Source organism: Xiphophorus maculatus, chromosome 20 (assembly GCF_002775205.1).
Source record: "Xiphophorus maculatus strain JP 163 A chromosome 20, X_maculatus-5.0-male, whole genome shotgun sequence".
Classification (NCBI taxonomy): domain Eukaryota; kingdom Metazoa; phylum Chordata; class Actinopteri; order Cyprinodontiformes; family Poeciliidae; genus Xiphophorus; species Xiphophorus maculatus.
In genome coordinates, this window is record NC_036462.1 from 17427817 (window position 1) to 17448851 (window position 21035).

The 21035-nt window shown below is 38.2% G+C and overlaps 1 protein-coding gene across 1 annotated transcript; it reads left to right on the forward strand.

The window, feature by feature from the left end:
* Positions 1-1365: 1365 nt before the first annotated feature.
* LOC102234385 (fibroblast growth factor receptor substrate 2-like) lies at positions 1366-19512 on the forward strand. The gene is made up of 7 exons (XM_005810455.2): positions 1366-1680; positions 4735-4860; positions 4988-5076; positions 6287-6473; positions 7241-7402; positions 10038-10156; positions 10230-19512. The coding sequence occupies exons 3-7, from the start codon at positions 5011-5013 to the stop codon at positions 11526-11528; spliced, it is 1833 nt and encodes a 610-aa protein (XP_005810512.1). The 5' UTR covers positions 1366-1680; positions 4735-4860; positions 4988-5010; the 3' UTR covers positions 11529-19512.
* Positions 19513-21035: the final 1523 nt, after the last annotated feature.

The window sequence follows — 21035 nt, forward strand, 5'->3', positions numbered from 1 at the left end:
ACGAACAAAATCAGTCCTTTTTTATGCCGAGTGACTAGGCAGAGCACTATTAGCAAAACAGTGGAATTCTTTGCAATTAATACATTCAAATATAATCTAAAAGACTGCAAAGTCTCTTAGATTAGATATATGTGACTGATGTAGTGAGATACAAAAACTGGGAACTCTCAGAAATCACTGTGCGACCCTATAAGTGCAAATAAATACAGAGCTGTTAAGAAGTATCCTCCCACTTACAGGTTTCTTATGTTTTTGAATTTTGTCAAACTTCATTGACTCAAAACATTAGACACGTTTTTACATCAGGCAAAGATAACTTGACAAAATACAAAAAGTAGTTTTTAAATGCTGATTTTATCTAATACAGTAAACAGCAAATGTTTCCAATAACTGGCAAGGAATCTTTTACATCTCTACTTAGGACTTTTAAGCCACTTTTCTTAGCAGGATTGTTCCAATTCAGCCTTCATTTGAGGGATTTTGGACATAATTGCCCTGCTTCAACCAGATCTAAGCTACACTTTGACTAGGCTACAGCACAACCTTTTTCTTAAGTTCATTCAAAGATGGACTTGATATGTGCTTTGTATCATCGTCTTGCTGCATAAGTTAAATGTGGGTGGGCATTCTTCTCCCAGTGCAGACAAAGGAGAGGTGTGTGGAAAAAAATGCACAACACAAAAAAACATTTCCACTGGAAAGTTAAGCAGTTATTTCTGCTTGTAAAGTAAGAAAATGTGTAAAAGTGAATGAGAAGACTGGAAGGTTTTTTTTTTTATCCTACAAACCTTCATGTATTGACTCCAGCTTCTTCTTTTGCTTTTTGATTTGTTTTCCATCGACCCCGAGTTCACTTTTAGCAGTATAACCCTTTGAACATCAAGTTTTATTTGCATTGTGCACTATTGTAAATAATTAGTATTTTTAATGCACAAGTACACATGGAGATTTTGGACATTTTTAAATGAACCTACTCAGTTACACAATCTTTTGGACGGGAGTGTGTTGTTTTTTCTATACCTATGCAGTAAGAATGTTGAAATGGTGTCACTATAGGACGGTTTGTTGCACTTAATTCTGTTTTTATACATTTGACGTTCTGTCTTAGTGTGAATCATTTTGCTGTTGTTGCACAAAAACCTCCCCACTGAGGGACAATAAATAATATTTCTATTTCCTATTTTTACTCTACATCCCAATTTTTTCGAGAAAACCCCCCCATCTTATTCACAAACAACTTGCTAGTGTGCATGCAGAAAAAAAGTCAGGGATGCTCCAGAGTTCCCAGTCCACTCGGTGAACTATGAGCCCCTCCTCCAAGACGCACCTTTTCCTCCGTGGTCCTCCGGCGTTTCTTACCTTCTTTCCGCTCCTCTCAGCGTCGTTGTCTGGCTGTGAACTCTCACCCCAGCTGCTCGGGAAATGTCACACAGGCAGGGAGGCCCGTGCTGCAGTAGGGGGGCGTAATAGGAAGGAAAAAATAACATTTTCTCCGTTCTCAGCGCATCATTCAGCAGAGACTCTGCCGTGCAAGTGCCACATCCCGCTACCAGCCACCACCACCACCACCAACAGCAGCAGCAGCAGCCGCCGCCGATAACGCACCGCAGTCTCGGTGCTCGTTTCGCATTAAACCTGATATTAATAAAAAAAAAAATAAAAAAAAACCGTGGCAGACATGTGAGTAGCAACCCATCGCTGTCGTTCTCCACTTTCCCGTTGCCTTGTGTGTTATCGCTGTTGTAGCCTCAGCAGCAGCAGCAGCGGCGGCGGTCAGTGAGCCGTGCGGTGGCTCATTCTGCTGGGCTTGAATCTGCTCATTCAGAGGAGGGGGAGGGGGACGTTCTTTAAATTATTACATGGAAAAAGATGGTTTCGATTCGGGCTGGTTAATTGGATCAGAAAGGTTGTGATTTTTTTTTTTTTTCCATCATTGTTGTATTTTTTTTCAGCAGGTTCCCCTGGCTGTGCCTGTGTGTTGGACGTGTAGCTTTAGCTGATTAGCCTGCTCGCAGTGAGTGAATGCAGCTGTGTGTTTCCAGTCAGATGTGGAGGCCCAGGTTAGTGCAGGAGCATAGTGCGGGGCTGCTGATGTAGGCTACAATGATAATAACAATATTAATACTTATTCATCAAACGACAACAGAGATTATACACGCGAATGTTTGTGATCAGTGTGAAACTCATCTGCTGGTTGATGTTTTTTTATCCTGCCTGACCTGAAGAAGCACAGCTGGACTGGAAACTCTCAGAACTCACTGTACGACCCTAATTGCTGGATTTTTCCTGTTGTATTTTGCTTCTTCCTAGATTTTCAAGCTTTTATCAGATTATTCTTGACTTGCACTAATCAAAACCTGGTTCATTAGTGCATAATTTATATGAGGAGATACATTGTAAGTAGTTGAAGCTGATATTAAGAAAAATAAAAGATCTAAAAAGCTGATGGTACTTTGAAATCCTCTGGTTTGTAATGCTGCTGGGACTTCTGCTATTATGTGGTCAAGCTCAGTTATTATCACACATTTTTTTATTTAAAAATTACATTTTTAAGAGTTATTTTTGAGAATTTTGTACATTTATTAACACAATTTTAACTGCTTGTACAGTAATCAGGTCTTTATATATAGTTAGATCTGTCACAAGATCTACGAAACTTGGATTTTAGAGAAATAAAGGGTAGACTGTCGTACATTAAAGGAAAATGCTTTAAAGTGCAGTTTGTGAACATTGGTACTGCTATCCCATTGGTAAAAATAATAGTGTTTTTCTTTACGGCATTTTAACGAGACCCAGTGTAAGAACCATGAATCAGCCTGAATGTAAAGTTTTCTGCAGTTTAAAAAAGCGGTGGAATTTCCTCTACTTAGTAGGTTAAAGATTATTATTTATATATTCTACAGATCTGCCTCATAAATAAAGCAACATTTTATAGTGCAGTTGGACTGAAAATGTTTTTTGATTACCTCATAAAGTTATGCTTTTGTTCGTATTTATCTCATTTATTTAAATGATCTGATTGAAATACCTTGTTTATTTTATTATTATTATTTGTATTGTTTAACTTCAATCAAATGTATTAGGTAATCTAGGTTGCTGTTTTGCTTCTATCACATATAAGCATCTGCTGCTGGTTATATAAAATACATGGACTTACTCAGATCAGCTCGGTTTCAAAATTTAGGACTCCTTAAATGCAGAACATTTAAGGCCCAGAATGGGAATTTTAGTACCTTTTTTCATTCATGTTATACAAAAAATGCTCCCAAGTAGCATTTCTAGTGCCTTGTAAATCTTTTTACCAACTATCTGTCTGATAACCTCACATCTTGTTCAACCTGAATTTATTATTGGCCTAGAAGTTCAAAACGTAGTAAAATTGTTTTCTAATGAGCAGCCCTTCAGACAGTAAGTAAAAAAACAATCAAAAAAACCCCACCAAAGCAAATGGATTAATGATGAATTATTAAAATTTTGTCTACATGTTCTCATCCTGGTTTATTTTTTCTTAATTTATTTTGAGCTGGAAAACAATAAAAGAAAACTCTGTACTTTTTTTGAAACTCTGTACGAATTTGGTGGTACGGAGTCCTTGCAGCCTAAATATTTTAGATAATATTCTTTTACCTTTAATCCACGTGGCATAAATTATCAGTGTTAATTTAAGTTAAATTACAAAAATGATGCTAAAAGCAACATTTCTAAAATTCTACTAGGGTATCTTTATCATTTCAGTTATAATATTGTTGACTTTAGCTTAATTTGCTACATGGACTTGGACACATCTATTTTAGAAAAGCTATATACCTGAATAATGCTTTTTAACTGCCCATTATGCTAAATAGCATACATATTTGCTGTCCTACCTGGGAAGAGTTATACCAGGAGCATTGCCAAGTGATATTGCTGGGGTAATTGCATAGGCTGCATGCAAACAGATTCTTAATGGTGTTAACTTTTAATAAGGGAAACGTTCTTCAGATACTATGAACTCCCAGTGTTATTTAGTCTGAGTAGCATGATTATCTGACCAGAAGTTTACATAGACGTATTGTGTTTTTAATCTCTTCTTAAGGCCCGAATTGATTTGTGTTTGGGATTGTTGTCCAGTTGGAGGATTCTTTTCTCAGATGAAGATAATTTGGTTAGGATGTTCAAGAAAAAATCACAAACAACTGGAAGATGCTAGAACACTAGTGTTAACAGCGATGGTTTTATGTTGCCACAGATTGAGAGGTGACTAAAACTGAAGTGACTTGTTCAAAGCTAGCAGCTACAAGCTGCCAACATAGACAAATAAAATTTATCTAGAAAAATTGTTTTTGGTTAGAGGACACTAATATAGAGCTTTCTATCCAAAATGACAGTAAAGATGAGGTATCAAATCTACGGACACTGTTGTCAACCATGGTTACGGTGTGGGGCTATTTTTCTCCCTGTGGCATGGATGCAATGCAAATTACACCCAAATTCTTCAAATTCACTTCTAATTAAGAGATTAATGGTTGAATCTTAGACATAATTTAGTGTTCCAACAGAAAAGGATCCTAAAAAAAAAATCAATGTTGCAGTCTATTTGTTCCACCTAGAGAAAAAAAAATCATCTAAAATATATTGTTAGAAGTGTAAAATTACTTGTATTCATTTTGATTGATTGACTGCATATAAATTTATAACCACAACTGTAAACTTATTCCCTGAATCTCAATGTCTTGGTCCCTGTCTTTGTTTCAGGGGACAGAGCCGTCATCCTCTCTCGAAGATGTCCACGCAGGAGGCCTACTGGCTCGTGAAGCAGCTGCCCAGTAGAAGATCCTGGGATTGAGACGTGAATCCCTTTACACCGATGGCCTGGACTGAGTAAGAAACTTGAGAACAAATGTGTGACAGGGCACATTATTTTGTCTCTGTTGTCCTTGTGTATGTATGTGCATATAAAAGCTGATGAATTTGAGTAGGCCTCCTTGTAAACTTTCATTGTCGACAGGTTTCAGCTGGCCTGCTGAAGCTATGGGGAGCTGCTGGAGCTGTCTGTACAGAGACCCCATCCGAGACAACCATCTCACCAAATTTAAGGTCTTCATTTTAAAACTTTTAACAGATAAATCCTTTGCCGTGCTCTCATTACAGTTCTGGCTCATTTTGTTGGATGTAGTCAGTCTCTAAAACCTGTAGTGTCATATATGTTTTTCTCAATTTCTGTGAAATTCTTATTTTTATTAACCTTTATTTCACCAGGAAAATCCCACTGAAATTAACAATAGTTCTTACACAAGAATTTTGGCCAAGACTGACAGCAGCACACAGTTTACAGAACATTCACAGCTAAATAGAAAAAGTTAACACCGTCATAAATGAACTAGATTTCTAAATTAAAACATTTATAGACAAATGATTTCTTCTCCAAATCAGTAAAAATGTCTTAAAAACATTTAATGATAACAGCACCTGTTATCACATGTTTTTTGTACCTGGTCCCACAAAGATGAATCAGAAAACTGAAAATATTTCTTTTCAAGTTCACTTTAGGCACCAAGAGTAAAAGTAAGTTATCACTACGAAGTGAATATCCTCTGGTGGATTTTCTAGTTTGTGTAGGCCAACTAATACCAAGGAAGAAATGGTTGATGAAATTTAATGGTGATGTGTCACTACATTATTATTTTGGATCCTTCCTTTTTAGAAAAAAAAGTTTTTATGTCAACCTTCTTGACTTTTCACATATGTGTTTAACAACTTGTCTATTTATTTCTTCTACATGTAAATGAATTATAAAAACAAGTATTTTTTTTAAAAAAAAAACCTTTAACACAGAACAAGAGATGTAATACTTAACATAGCATGAAATTAAAAACTGATTATAATATTGTTTTTTGTATAAAAACGTGCCAAAACATGTTTTTCCAGTTTTTTTTCAATACATCTGAACTGAAACTGGGTCGGTAAACACATCAACTTACTACATGCACTTTATTCTGAACTTAGTAACAATCAGATTAATCAAGGAGAAAACTGTTTGATTTCAGTTATTGACTGATGGATTGATGCATCTTTCATTATGACAAATAAAAGATAAAAGAACATTTTTTGCATCAAACAAGAACGGAATAATTGTTTTCTTAAAAGAGGCAAGGAAGAACAAATAAAAAAAACCTTGCAACATGCTTGCATAAATGCAATCTAAAAAAAAACATGGTTAATGTATAACATTGTTGTGTTTTTTTCATGCTTTATTTTTGTTGTTTCCATCCCTCTCGTGATGTTATTGTATTTCACCATCTTTCAGGTCATCAATGTTGATGATGAAGGCAACGAGCTCGGCTCTGGGATCATGGAGCTCACCCAGACTGAGCTCATTCTTCACACACGCAAAAGAGACGCCATCCGGTGGCCGTATCTCTGCCTGCGACGCTACGGCTATGACTCTAACCTGTTTTCCTTTGAGAGCGGCCGCCGCTGTCAGACAGGGCAGGGTGGGTAGCACGGTCTCAGTTTCTATGTACAGTATGGTATCAATATAGAGGAACACTGGATGTATTTTACATTAGTTGTAATACCATTAGTGCTTTTCACCAGTTCAAATATCTTAAAGAAACCTTCAATCGGGGACAATTGTTGACCACAAGATGTTAACTCTATGTTTCTGTAATGTAACAGTGAGCTTTGGAGATAGTTTTTTTTATCTCTAGCTGTAGATATGGGTCTTTTCAGATGACCAATATATTTTTTAACTATTCGATTTATCAACACACCTTAGCATTACTTGAATTTTATGTCCTCTTGTCTTTCACATTTTGAGGAGTTGTTGAGAGTAATTGCTGTTTGTAAACAGATAAATATATGCCAGTTTAATTTATTTTCTAAGATTCTTTTTCAATGTGCGAATTTGCCTTGAAAATGCATTTTAATGTATTTTACATGAGTCAATGGTCTTGGAGGGCACTAAGTGACTTTTTGGTGTTTCTCTTGCCAAATTGTTGCTGTACTGTTGGTCTATTAATGACGACACAGTACAAATGGTTACGAGTCATCTAGACTCAATGGGGTTATGAAATGTGCAGAATTGTTGGCCTTTTTCCTTTGAATAAGGAATAAAAACACTACTGTTTTTAATGCAATTTTCTCCCTCTTTATTTTGCATGAACCACTGGGGCTACATAAATAAACTTACCATGCTATGGATTTTGTTTTATCCCTTTAATTCCTCTTACATGCCATGTTTTGTTTGTGTTTAAACCAGGAATCTTTGCATTCAAGTGTTCACGGGCTGAAGAGATCTTCAACCTGCTCCAGGAGCTGATGCAATGCAACAGCATCAATGTGGTGGAGGAGTCAATGATGATGAGTCGAAGTGGCCACACACCAGAGATGGACATGTCTCGGACACCACAGACTCCCAACAGTGAGTCACACCTGCTCATGCACTGCCTGCCAAACTTGCATGCAGCAATGCGTTGATAGGATTTCTGCAAGCTTCGGTCAATTTAAATTTTAAGAGTTGAACAATTTACAAGGAAAAAATAACCAAAAGGTAGCTTAACCTTCCTAACAAGTATCTCATATTTAAGTGACTGAAACAGGTTAAATATACATTTATTCACATACAGTACAGACCAAAAGTTTGGACACACCTTCTAATTAAAATGGGTTTTCTTTATTTTCATGACTATTTATAAGGCAAGAAATCCCACTTATTAACCTGACAGGGCAGGTTAATAAGGTTCATAGTGAAAACCATTCACTATGAAGTGAATGGTTTTCACTATGAAGTGAAAACCACTTCAGGTGACTACCTCTTGAAGCTCATCAAGAAAATGCAGAGTGTGTGCAAAGCAGTAATCACAGCAAAAGGTTGCTACTTTGAAGAAACTAGAATATAAGGGTTGTTTCAGTTGTTTGACACTTTTTTGTTTAGTGCATATTTCCACATGTGTTATTCATAGTTTTGATGCCTTCAGTGTGAATCTACAATGTCAATAGTCATGAAAATAAAGGAAACTCATTGAATTAAAAGGTGCGTCCAAACTTTTGGTCTGTACTGTAGGTTTGTGTGTAAGGCTCTAATGCCACCTGTGTCTATGACATCTTAAAATGCGATGCAGAAGGCTTAGTAGTGATTATTGTAGACCACTACAGAAGTCCCTACTTTTAAGCTAAAGAAAGCTTGTTAAATCTACACTTTTTCCAAAACAAAGTATCTGGATACCCAACAATAACCTTTTTTCAAATCTTAATTCCAAACCAAACTGTGTTCATTTTTATGCACTCAATACTCGGTTCTCCTCGTCTTCCTTGAATCATTGTGTCAACGCGGCACATCTCATGGAGATGCCATGATCGCCTACTGAGCTGCGATGGAAGCCCAGATTGCTTTGTCATCTGCCTTGTTGGGTCTGGTGATTTTCTACGGGGTTAAAGGTCAGGGACATTTACTGGCCAATCAAGAACATTGAGTCAGCTGTTGGTGCCTTTGGCAGTGCCAAGCCCTGCTGGAAAATAAAATCAGCATCTTCATACAGTATGTCAACAGAGGGAAGCATGAAGTGCTCTAGATGTTTCTGATAGATGACTGCATTGGTTGTGGACTTCAGAAAATACAGTGGACCAACACCAGCAGATGATATGGCACCCCAAACCATCACAGAAACGTCACACTGGACTTCAAGCAATGTAGATTCTGTGCCTCGCCGCTCTTCCTGAAGTCTACTCCTTGTGAAGCTTCCTCAAATTCCTGAATGGATTTTGCTTGACAATCTTCTCAAGACTGCAGTTTTCCCTGTTGCTGGTGAAACTTTTTTCTTTCCACTTAATTTCTTTGGATGTACTTGGATATGGGACTCTGGAAACTACTGATTCCTTCAGTAATGATCTTCTGTGACTTACTTTCCTTGTGGAGAGTGTCAGTGACTGTCTTCTGAATACCTGTCCAGACAACAGTCTCTCCCATGATTTGGAAGTCTACTGACTGAGAATAAAAGACCATGTAAACCATGGTGTTCAGCAAGGGCAGGTGTCCTGTCACTTTTAGACGTGTTTCTATTCCAACAAAGCTAATTGAAATGGTTGAACTAACTCGGCAGTATGCCATACAGTTCTTCAGATGCCTGTTAATGAACCATCATTTAATTCAAGTGTGTTGACCCAGGGAAAGAGCTAAAATATGCGGGAGACCAGCCCTTGAGTATTCACTTTGTACAACCCTGATTTAGAGGCTGCTCCTCTTCTGCCCTCAAGTGGTGAAAGAAAGAAACCAAAAGTTATTACGTTCTTTAAATCAGACATCTTCTGCATTACTAATTTATAGTTTTCTTTAAGGATTAGAAATTAAAGAACAAGTTCTTAAAGTCAATTTACTGTAATTTTCACAGTTTCTTTTCATCTTCTCAGAATTAATCTTTGTGATGAAATTTTCTTTAGTAGTTCATTGTTTCTGTAGGTTTCACTAACTTAAATTTAAAACATTTTAAGACCTTTTAGACCATTATTATTGCCTATAACTCCACAGAAATGTATAAACTTTGTCCAGCCGAGTGGCGATAAATTTGTGCTTACCTATGATAGATGCAAAAAAGCTAGCTAGCTAAGGGTATGCTAGTAGTGATATACTGGTAGCCTCAACCGCCTCAAATCACAGAATGCTTGGCAAGTTACAAAAAATAATGCTTAGAATATATTTTTGATTAAATAGTCCTGCCAAGACAAAAATTAAGACCTGTGATTAACAAATTCATTTTTAAAAACTATGTTGGTCTTTGATATAAGACATTTTAAGACATTAATTTTGAATGCATTAGTTTAAGACTTTTCAAAGATTCACAAACACCCTGTATCCCCCCAACTTCCTTCCCACATTTAGAATGTTTTCATTAATATCACCACAATTATTGGCACCCCAATAATTATAATTTTTTTTAGAATATTTACAAATGCAATCAAATGCCTTTTAAGTGCTGTAAAGAAAATAATAAATCCAGCCAAACATTTTGATTTGATTGACTGTCACCTTCCTGGTTTCTCTTGGTCTGTATTGTCTACAGCTCCAGCTTTTCCTGTCCAGTCCTTTCCAAACGGATATCCAGGTTATCCCATCAGAGGGGATTCCTCCCAACCATCTCTTGATGATCATGCACACAGCCTCATGGCTTTGGAAGACCAGGTAACTCCTGTTTGCACCTCATAGCATATTTCCTTTGAATCCCAAGCTTGAACCTGTCTGTATTTCCTAACAGACTCACACCTATGTGAATACTGTGAGTATGGACGGAGATCTTTCCATGCGTCACTGTGTGCACTCTCTGCCTGAGTTGCGGCCTAGCGCTTTGCCAGAAACGACACGTGGGGCCATGCCTGTCGGAGGCCAAGGGAACCCACAGTCCAACATGAGATGCTGTCCGCTTGAGGAGCGCAAAGACCCCCAGGTGTTCCTACAGCCGTCCTCGCAGGAGGTCAAGTTCATGTTGGGGCCCACTCCAGCTCAGCGCCATCTCATGGAGAGGGAGAGGCTCGGGCACAATCCTCACAACCTTCAGCCAGCAGAGGGTGCTACAGGTTCAGAGACGGAGGGGGACGAGCCTGGGATGCACTTGTGCAACTCTCACTCCTATCACCATTTCCATCACCACATGCACCGGCATCCGAGCCACGAGCACCCAGACAGCTCCCAGAGTGGCGAGCTCACCTACGAGAACATCAACGGCCTGCGAAGCGGCCGAAAGCAGCGCCTGAGCCCCAGCAGCGTGTCGCAGTCTGTGGGCTCGAGCAGCAGCAGCAGCACTGGGGATAGCCACTCACACTCACTGTTGCACTCACATGGCCACGGCCCTTCATCTCTGCCTCCTCAGGGCTACGCCTGTGAGAGGGGCATGGGCGGAGGCCACCGCCGGACAGCTCTTCTCAACTACGAAAACCTGCCCTCACTGCCACCTGTGTGGGAGTACAGCGCCTTGCAGCGGGACGATGAGCAGGAGGAGGACGATGAAGATCAGGATGAGGATGAATATGAAGAAGAGGAGGATGACTTTGATGAGTACGAGTTCTCAGAAGGCCCAGGAACGCCCAACGGGTACCACCAGGACAGTCGGGGTATCCACCGAGACGCCCTGCAGAACTATGTCAACACAGAGCAGGTGCAGCCGCCCCGGCTCCGGCACCCCTGCCCCCCGCATCCTCGGGCGTGTCGACCAGACAGCGCAGGGCGAATATTTAGCTTCGATTTCCGAAGGCGATCACGTTCAGGGGTCGGAGGTTGCGAGCACGGTCACATGCCTCCATCACGGCAGCTGAATTACATCCAGGTGGACCTGGAGGAAGAACCTCCCCGCCAAGCCCTCGGCAGTGGGGGTGCCCAGCCACAGCACCAGCGCCTACCACCCAAACAATGTGGCCCGCCGGTACCCAGACGCAGCGAGTGCTACGCCGTGATTGACCTGAAGAAGACCGCTGCCATGTCCAACCTGCAGAAAGCGCTGCCCAGGGATGATGGGACTTCCAGAAAGACTCGCCACAACAGCACAGACCTGCCTCTGTAAATGAAGTTCAGACTGGAGACAGATGAAGGCCTCATCCTCATGTTAGCACACTGGACCCTTCACTGTCATCCATCCATTCAAGCGTTGGGCTGGATAAAATGGTACAGGTACCTAATTAGAAACTCAGTGAAAGTGAATTGTGAATGGAAATGAGAAAAGTCTGAGGAGAATTTGAAGTTATCTTTATTTGTCAAACATCAGGTTAAAACTTACTTAAAAGCATCAAGTTTCATATAAATATATGAAGGCAGTGCCTTGCAGAAGTACTTGTGTCTCTAAAAGTTTTTCACAATTTGTAATGTTATGAACACAAACTTAAATGCCTTTTTGGAGGGATTTTATGCGATAAACCAACACAAAGTAATACCCAATTGTGAAGGGAGTAAAAATTGGTATTTTTCAACAGGTTTAAAAGATTTACAGCCTCTAACAGGTTTTCTCCCAGGTTTGAACTGGAACTAGCTCCAGCCATCTTCTTATCGACTCTGACCAGCTTCCCTAGTTCTACTAAGGAAAACAGTCTCCACAGCATGATGGTGCCACCACTATGTTTCACAGTGAGGATGGTGTTTTCAGGTTGATGTACAGATATAACTTTTTATATACACCAGAAATTTCAATTTTGATCTCATTTGTCCAGATCAGCCTATTCCAAATATTTGCTGCATCCCTCACATGCATTGTGTTTAGAACTTCTTGTGGCTTTCTTCTTTCAAAGCTTCCAGAAATCACAAATTTGTGGTGGGCATGACGCCTCATCATGCCAGCAGATCTTCCCACCTCAGCTGTGGATCACTGCAGCTCCTCCAGAGTTACTACAATCCTCTTGGCTGCCTCTACGTCCAGAGGAGTAAAGTTGTGTTTATACAGAGATAAAATTAATCACAGGTGAAAAGTATTGAATGATTAGATGACTTTGGAAGTCAGTTAGTTGCATTGAACTTTATTATTATTGTGCTGGTCTGTCTCATGAAATCCCAATGACATGCATTGAGGTTTGGTTCAGGTATGACAAGGTGTTTTGCAAGACGCTGTTTCTTCTAAATATGATGCTTTATGCTTCGCTGTTGTCCAACAGTGGTCTTCATTTTTGGTGGAAGAAGTTATTGCCATACGGTATTATCAAGTTTGATATTACTTTCATTTCATTCATGTTTTTTTTTTTTTTTTACATGTAATATTCTAATCAGAGATGCAACCGTCATCAGAGAGGAACCATTGATGGCATGAAGGCAGGTCAACGGTTTCTTTTCTGACCGGTGTTCATACCTCATCACAAGCACTTAAATCTAATGTTGTGGCTCGTATGTTTATTACTGTATGCCTAAAAAGCATTTTGCACACAATCCTATGGAATTGTATCGAATCATATTGTAGAAGCCGTCTTAACCGAGCAGCGTTCGAAAGGGAAAAAAACAGGATAAAAAGAAAAGATTGGGAGATTTGGAGAGTAGTACTTAACTGTATGACGGTAAACGTAGCACATGCTGAGTAAATTAAGTTTGGCTCTCTGCTGTTGGCATGCAGAAATCAAAACCGTAGCATATCATCCTCAGTCACATCTCCTGCATATCATTCCTGACGCAAGGGAGGGTGGGTCCATGCCAGTCACGTTGCACTTTTGACTTTAGGCCACTTTGTCACCACTGCACCCACAGGTTGGGTCCTTTTTGCCACAAAAATGGGGGCCGAAGGGACACTGTTCGACATCAGCTTCAATAGTTTAATAAAGTGTTCTTGGTTAGAGACGTTGATGACCTCAAACAGTGGCTTTAAGCTGTAACCTCATGGGAACTGAGCTAAATCCATGATTTATCAGTTATCAGGGCTGTTTTAAAGGGGGTTTAAGCATGTTGCAAAGTCATAAAGTTGCTTTCTTTTTTTTAAGTTATTTATAAACCGTTTCAAATATGTATTTATTTATAACATATTTATTTATTCATTTAAAAAAAGTGTAATTTATTTTTTTCTCCATACGATGACCAGCGTTTTGTAGTCCAGTAGGTAATCTGGAGACCAAAGTTTCACCTCAAATTATCACTGGACTCTGGTGTATTACTGTTATTAATATGCTTAAGTATATTTTTGAAAAAAAGAATGACTGTATTTATATTTTAAGTGCCAAATTGTAATTGCTACCAGTCGGAAGAATTAAAAAGTAAAATGTGCCACAGGGATTTTTTTTTAGGGGGAAATTGGGGGAGAGATGAGGCACAAAGTGAAAATGGGTGAAGAGGGATACAAATAAATACAACAATCCAGTTTTTTGAAAGATTTTCAAATTAAAATAATAAAAACCACACATTCCACCTCATCCACATAGATAGCCATGCTAAAAGGAAACACGAGAAGGATAATCTTTTAGTCTGATAATCACTGTTCTGGTGGTTTTTTGCTGCTACTTGTACATACTAACAGTAGCCCATATAAGCTACAGGTACATGTCAAAATGAGAAAAATAATGTGATGTCAGACTTTTTACCATGTTGTCAATAGGAATAGTGTCGTTGTCGTCTTCTGGTTTTATTTGTGGGCGGCAGGAATGTCACGGCTCATTTCAGAGGGGGTCAATGTGGTCAAAACTTTGTTCCATGCAGACAGATTTATCCTGAACTGACTCAAAGAAAACGTAAGGGAATCACAGGCATCCATCTTTATTCTGACTGCTCATATTAGCTTTGCGTGTAAAGCTGATGGAAAGAGAGATGTTTTTAGATTTACTCTTGTGGAATCTTTGGAAGGCAGATTCACTGTGGCGTTTAACTCAAGGTGATCTGTTTGTCTTTCAGCCAGAGTGTTAATTTGAAACAGGTGCAGACTCTCAACTTCTGACAGGGGTTTTTTTTTTGGCTTCATAGACTGCTTTAGGTGTTAAACAAAGGAAAACACGGCAGATCACCATGTTAGTAAAACATGTTTTATTTACAAAAAAATATCTTTGAAATAATTTAATTAGTGATAGAAAAAAATATATCTGTATTTCAGTGATTGTGTCTTTCTCTACGTGGTATGTAAAATTCAGATTTTATCTGTGTGTCTTATCAGTTAAAGAGGGGGTATTATGAAAAGTCATCTTGAAACTTTATATAGTTTTCTGTTATTCTCTCAACAAAATAATACTTGATGGAACTGGGCGTTTGCTGAGCCCATCATAGGAACTTCCACTCAGTCCCAACACTTGTAAGAGCGGTTGTAAACAACATAATGGAGGAGCATTGTTGTGATGATGTCTTGAAGGCAGCGTGTCGGAACGAGCAGGAGCTCAGGAGACAAAGGTCCATCTTCAAGTTGTCAAATTGCTTTGTCAAATTTCTTTTAAGTCATGTTGATATATACAGCATTTTCATAACAACTGAAAGAAAGATGGTTACCTGATAGTTGTATAAAATGGCACAGTGTGTTAGTAAAATACATAATACCCCTCCTTTAACATTTTTTCCACCTCTACGGTGCACGTTTTAGGACCGATTTTATTCTGACGCAGACTTTATTTCCAAGACCTTTTCATCTGAAGACGTTTTTGCTGAGAGTTTTTATTCTATTGCCTTTCAGTCATAGATCTGATGGGATTTTTGTCTATGGTTTGACATCTGAAGCCGTTTGTTCTAATGTGTGAGGATGAAACCTGAGACCCGAGGATGTCCTAAAAAAGCAGCAGAAGCTTCAAATAACCACATCAGAAGTTGAGAGCTTGTATTTTATTTCGTTTTTGTACTGGATAAAAAAGACATCTTGAAGCCAACATTGATGGCTGAAGCATTGATGCACAGAGGGATGTTTACATTTTTGCAATAATAGGACTATTATTGTTTTACGGATCTAAATTGGAACATGTGAAGTGTGAAATCTGTAGCTTGTAGAGCTGTAAGCTATATGTGCGTGTTCGCCTTCGAGGAGCAGATGTAGAAAATCTACCAAAAAAATGTTTTCTTTATCGTTACTTCACTCTTACATCACCATGCAGTAGGTGACCACTGAGAGTGCTTGTAGTAGATTATCTTGTGTTACAACTTTTAAAGCAGCGGTGTTTAATCTTACAAAAATCAGCAGGTGATTTAAGTGTATTTTTGACATGTGGTTTTAAAGTCATTAAACTAACTGTGGTAACTACTTTTGTTATTAAATAATAACCTCACCCAGTTTTTTAAAGCATCAGCACCAGCTTCTCTTGTGTTCATGGGCCAACAATCAGTAGAAATGGGAACATGAAACGAACATCCTCCAGGTCTTTCTGTTGCCAAGCCGTTATGTGATCGTATTCCTCTCGAGGTCAAGCAAAGTGCAGCTCCGAGCTCAGTAACTCTGTGGAAGTGGATTCACGTCTGTGCTGTCTCAAGGCTTTCATAACTGTTGAGTGTTGATGCTTGAGGCCCTGTTTCACACAGGTGTTAAGGATGCCAGTTAAAATTTGTTTTTTGTAATCTGGGGGGCAAGTAGCTACAAGTTGAGATCATAAATCCATCCCATCAATAGTTTTGACAAACTGGATTTACAGAAGAAAGAAGTTGAAGTTTTTTAAAAAAAGGGCTTGCTCTGTTTTTACTGTGTAAAATGTGATTGCGTCCATATACCTTGTGTGTTTATTTTATTTTTATTTGCATTGTGCCTTGCATTCTCACACTGGTTTAACATTTTCTTTGCTGGAAGTGAAGGTATTGTTTTTTTTTTGTTTTTTTTTAAAGGTGCCTGTTGGAAGTTTGGAGACATAACGAGGCTTAAAGGAAAATGTTTTCAATTTCAGGTTCTGAAAATAATGTGCCAACATCTGATTTGCATATCACTGCTTTGACGAGATTTTCACTGAAAGAATGTTTGAATCAGTTGGTTAAATTAGTCTCTGCTCAGATTTGGAGAAGCATGTTGCCACTCTCTTGTCTTTGCTTTATTCCATGGTCTAAAAACTTTTTTTTTCAGAAAAATTTTGTCAAATCCTCTTTTCTTGTTTTTACATACAGCCCACATCTAGACTTGACAAAGTCAAGATTTTGAGGCGACCCCTTGTGCACAGCCCTCTGTTGAACCACCCATATTTTCTGCTGTATTTATTTCTAATCTCTAGCTCGGCTGCTCCAAACCCTCCATTTCATGTTCTTTTGAGCTCTGTTGTTTTATATGAAACATCACCAAAGGGATCTTGCCCAAAAAAGGCAAGTTTGGTTTTATGAAATAATTTGTAAGATCTACATGTTTCCTTCGGGACAAAAGAATTCACAATTTTGTCCAGGACATTGCAGATAGTTCTGTAGAACATGATCGATGCTTGTTGGATGTTTCAGCTGCTCCTTCAGTTTTGCTCGGGGTCTCTTTAGCCCCCCTGACCAATTGGAGTCTCATCTCTTCAGTGTTTTTTTTTGGAAACACCCAGTTTTTCCAGTGCCCACTCCTTATGTTTTCTCTAATTGTCAGTGGTAACCTTCATTGTATTATGTTGTGGTGTATGCATTTTGTGCTGAGATTTTCTTTTTTTTTTTTTTACAATCTTCCTGGCTGCTACCTTTTATGTAGTGAGATTATTGTGACCTCATGTAACCTTTTTGCAAAATCTGACTTCAACCAAAGGATGCAAATATTAAAGTCTTGCAAGGAAAGGTGAACTTCTCTACAATTAATAACTGAAATTGAAATGCCTGTCAAAACTGAATCAAAAGCTGCTTCAACGAATTATTAGTTCAGAGATTTGCACCCTTTTGCATCAAGTTAATGGCAGCTTTTTGGTTTTTTAAATCCTCTAAAACATTTTCTACTTAAATCTGGATTTATGTCATATGTGAACAAGATTAAACATAATTCCAAAGTATTTCTTTACATAAACAAAAAAACCTGCCTTTTTAAAAGGGTGTGTGCTGTCAGTAATAGGGATTATCCAAATATTCGAGCCAGATTTTTCCCATTGTTCTTCATGACTCCCCCCGGAGTTTGTTTTAAAAAAAACATTGTGTAGAGTACAATTATAAGACCAACAACTTTTCAGATGGTGTTTAAAGCTTACAAACATCTTGACTAGCTCTGCTCTCTGTTGAAGACATGTCTGCTCCTGTACATGGGTGTCAACGGCCATTGCCTGCCGTCGTACCCCTGTGGAGGTTTAACGGAAAACATCAAGCCCTTTAATGGCTTCAGTTTGAAACGAGACTTACATGACCATAACTGCATGTGGATCTTTTTCCTGTATGAAATTTTCACAAACTTGTGGTTTTCTTTTGCTTCCCATTGATACAGAGCTGTGGGAAAACATTTGTCCGCAGTCAACAGGATCATTGCCATCACAGTCTGTCAGAGTTTCAAAGTCATTGGCTTTATGGAGCAGCATGTCGCTGTAGTTTACAACACTACTTGAGGGCGCCTCAGTAGCTGTTTTCTCCTGCTGATTTGTCACATCTGAAAAAAAGATGAGACAAATAACTACAAATATATACATTCACACCCAAGGGCACTTTACAATCACCAGATAATCTGACATGCATGTTCCTGAACTGAGGAAACTGGAGTCTCCTGCAGAAATTGACGCATATACAGGAAAGAACATAAAAACTCCCCATGTCCCAGCTCTGCATCCTAAAATTAGATTGAAATAGTTCCATTAAAGTTGCCCTTTGAATCAGTTGGGATCGTTTTTGATGTCACGTTCATAGCAAAGACTCGGGAGTGGCATTATTGTACTTCTCCAACTCTTGGGCAGTCATCTAAAATGTGGATGTAATCCTGTCAAATCTGAATGCACCATCATGTTTTTGTAAGAACTAACAAGAGCAGAAAATTGTTTCAGAAGACACATTAATGAAGGCATAAATCATGACCGAAGCTGTGTATTGTCAAATATAAGGAGTTAAATATCAGGGGATTGTGCTGAATTTCATGACAATCTGATTTCTCATCAGCTGACAACTGTTCTCGTAGTGACCATGGGAATACTTTTTGTTTTGTTTTGTTTTTTACATTTTTTGTGCACTTCTCAAACATGGATTTTAATCGATGTGTACGTTTTTAAAATAGGATTTAATTGAAATCTGGCATCAGATTCTAAGAATACAGTAAAACCAGAGAGACAAACCCAGCAGTCAGTGCCACACATCATCTTCATCAAGTTTCCATTCTCATTTGAGTGATTTGCCTCTTTTTTAATGCACCATATTTAAAATATATCTTCCTTCAGACGACATTATCCAAATAACATGTTGTTAAACCTCAACTTTCTGTCCCAGCTGTGAGTTAAATCTGTCAAATACTGAAAGTATCAGAAGACTAATATCTCATGTTATAACTGTGTATTTTACTTTTAAATCTCTTTTTCTTGTCTGGTACTGGCTGTAATTGCCACCAGAGGGTGATGTACATGTACGGGTCTGAGCTGTACATTTTTCCTTTTTTTGTGACAGATTTGTGTATTTATGTGCAGGTGGGAATAAAACTTTGTCACTACTATATGAAATTCTGAATGGAATGAGTGCCAAATATGCCTGAGCATGATAAATTGTGTTACTCAAGAGGAGCTGTCGGTACTCCTGACTCATGAAAGTAAGACTTGAGTGACTCACTGCAGCTGAGAAAAAAAATCACAAAAATAACAAAAAATGAATGCACAGCTGAAGGGTTGATCATGCTCAATATTTTTGCTGAAAGTGCGAAAAACTTTAAGAATTTTTGTCTTGTTTTTAAAAAAAAAGGGAAAAAAAATTTCTTCAAAAATATTTGTTGTATGTTTCTGTGTCCATCCATGGCTTAAAAATGCTGTCAGTGATGGTCTTCTTCATGCGCCATTAGCAGTGAATATTAAAAGCTGATTTACTTTATTTTTTTGGACTTGGTAAAAAGAAGAAAAAAAAAACAAAACACATTTTGGTTACTTTCATTCTTGAACTATTCGGTTTTTGTGTGTTTCTAATCATCCTGAAAACAAAGTGAGCCTGACATTCGATGAATTTTATTCTGGATTTATTCAATTATTTGTCCAAAATGTAAAAGTAAATGTAATTCTAATATTAAAATGAAACTATGAAAATATCTTGCTGTCCACCACTGTCATTTTTAAAAATCTGTGTCCAATCTAGGATATTTCTTTGGTTGAGCCATGCATTGCCACATTCATTACTAGTTTTAGATGAGATTTTATTTATTTATTTATTTACGTTATTACTTTAATAATTTTTTTATTTTATTTATTTTTTATTTTGACTGCAGAGCATTACACTTGAATGGTAGAAGAACTTGACTTTATATGCAAGAGTGTAAAGATAATTGTTCCGCTGCAGGCGATGTATTTCAGTCACACCTCAGCAATATCTCTGCCTTCAAGTGAGGTGTGTTTGAACTCACTTGAAGCAGATCATGTTCAGCTGTCTGCAACTACCTGATTAACAAGACAAATCATCAACCATCCATGTAGACGTAGTTATTTTGCCTTTGTTGTTTTTAATATTTTTCCTTTGTCCAAAGTTTCAATAAGTTTAACTGTTTGTAACTGTTTGTACAGTGCATGTCAGTCTCAGTGTAAACCTGTAAACCATTTTAATAATTCAACATACAGAGAGTATCATCCTGCTTCAGCCTAGGGCATTAGAAGAGCCGACTTAAACAGTGTTCATATGTCTATTCGGCTTAATACTTTAATATGCATTGTTAATCTGGATAGTTTTAGTTGAATAATTAATGCACTTTGTGAGAGAACGCCTGGTAGATGCATAATGCTTGTTTACTGGTTTATGAGGCAGAAGCATCACTTGAACAAGTGGTGTAACGCGTTTTTGTTCAGTTTTCACCACAAATAAGTTGATCATGCAACAAGCAGGTCCAGGCCACATGGAAGTTGGTGACATTGCCTTAGAAAAGTACTCATGGTCCTTAACCTGCACGTAACAACCACAAACTTACTGTACTCTTCTTTACAAAATAGTTCAAGCTCTGCTTAAGTGGAAAGCATCTGCAAAGATCAGTTTTCAAGGTTTGCTCCAGATTTTCAGGTTTTTATTTAATTTTTTTTAGGTCTGGACTTTGACTTGGCCATTTCTACATTTGCTTTAATGTAGACTAGGAATTGTTGAATCCAAGCCTCAATAGCCGCTGTCTCACAACTTATAGATAGAGATGTGTTTCCGGTCACAAATCTCCAACCGCTCTGAAAACACATTTGTCCGCTCCTCTCTTTTTATTACTTTCAGAGTCCCTGTCACAGAGAACACTGCAACTCTAAGGGGTGGGGGCAAAACACTTCATCACTTAGTTGCAGTGCTAATGACAATCACTAACTAAAACACGTTATCTTGCACTAGATTATTCTGTTCCAGACACAGGGTAAAACAGAGCAAATTGTATGTCTTCACAGCGACGGTTTTATAGCTATCTAATGGGTCAAGGATGAAGAGGTTTCTGCTGAGCCTTGAGCCGCATTGATCCTTAATTTCTGAAAAATAAAAAAAACATCATTGCACAAATATTGATTGAAATGGTTAGTATTGGAGTTAATAATCAGATACAAAAATGTTTTGGAGGAATTTTTGGGTTTCTGACACT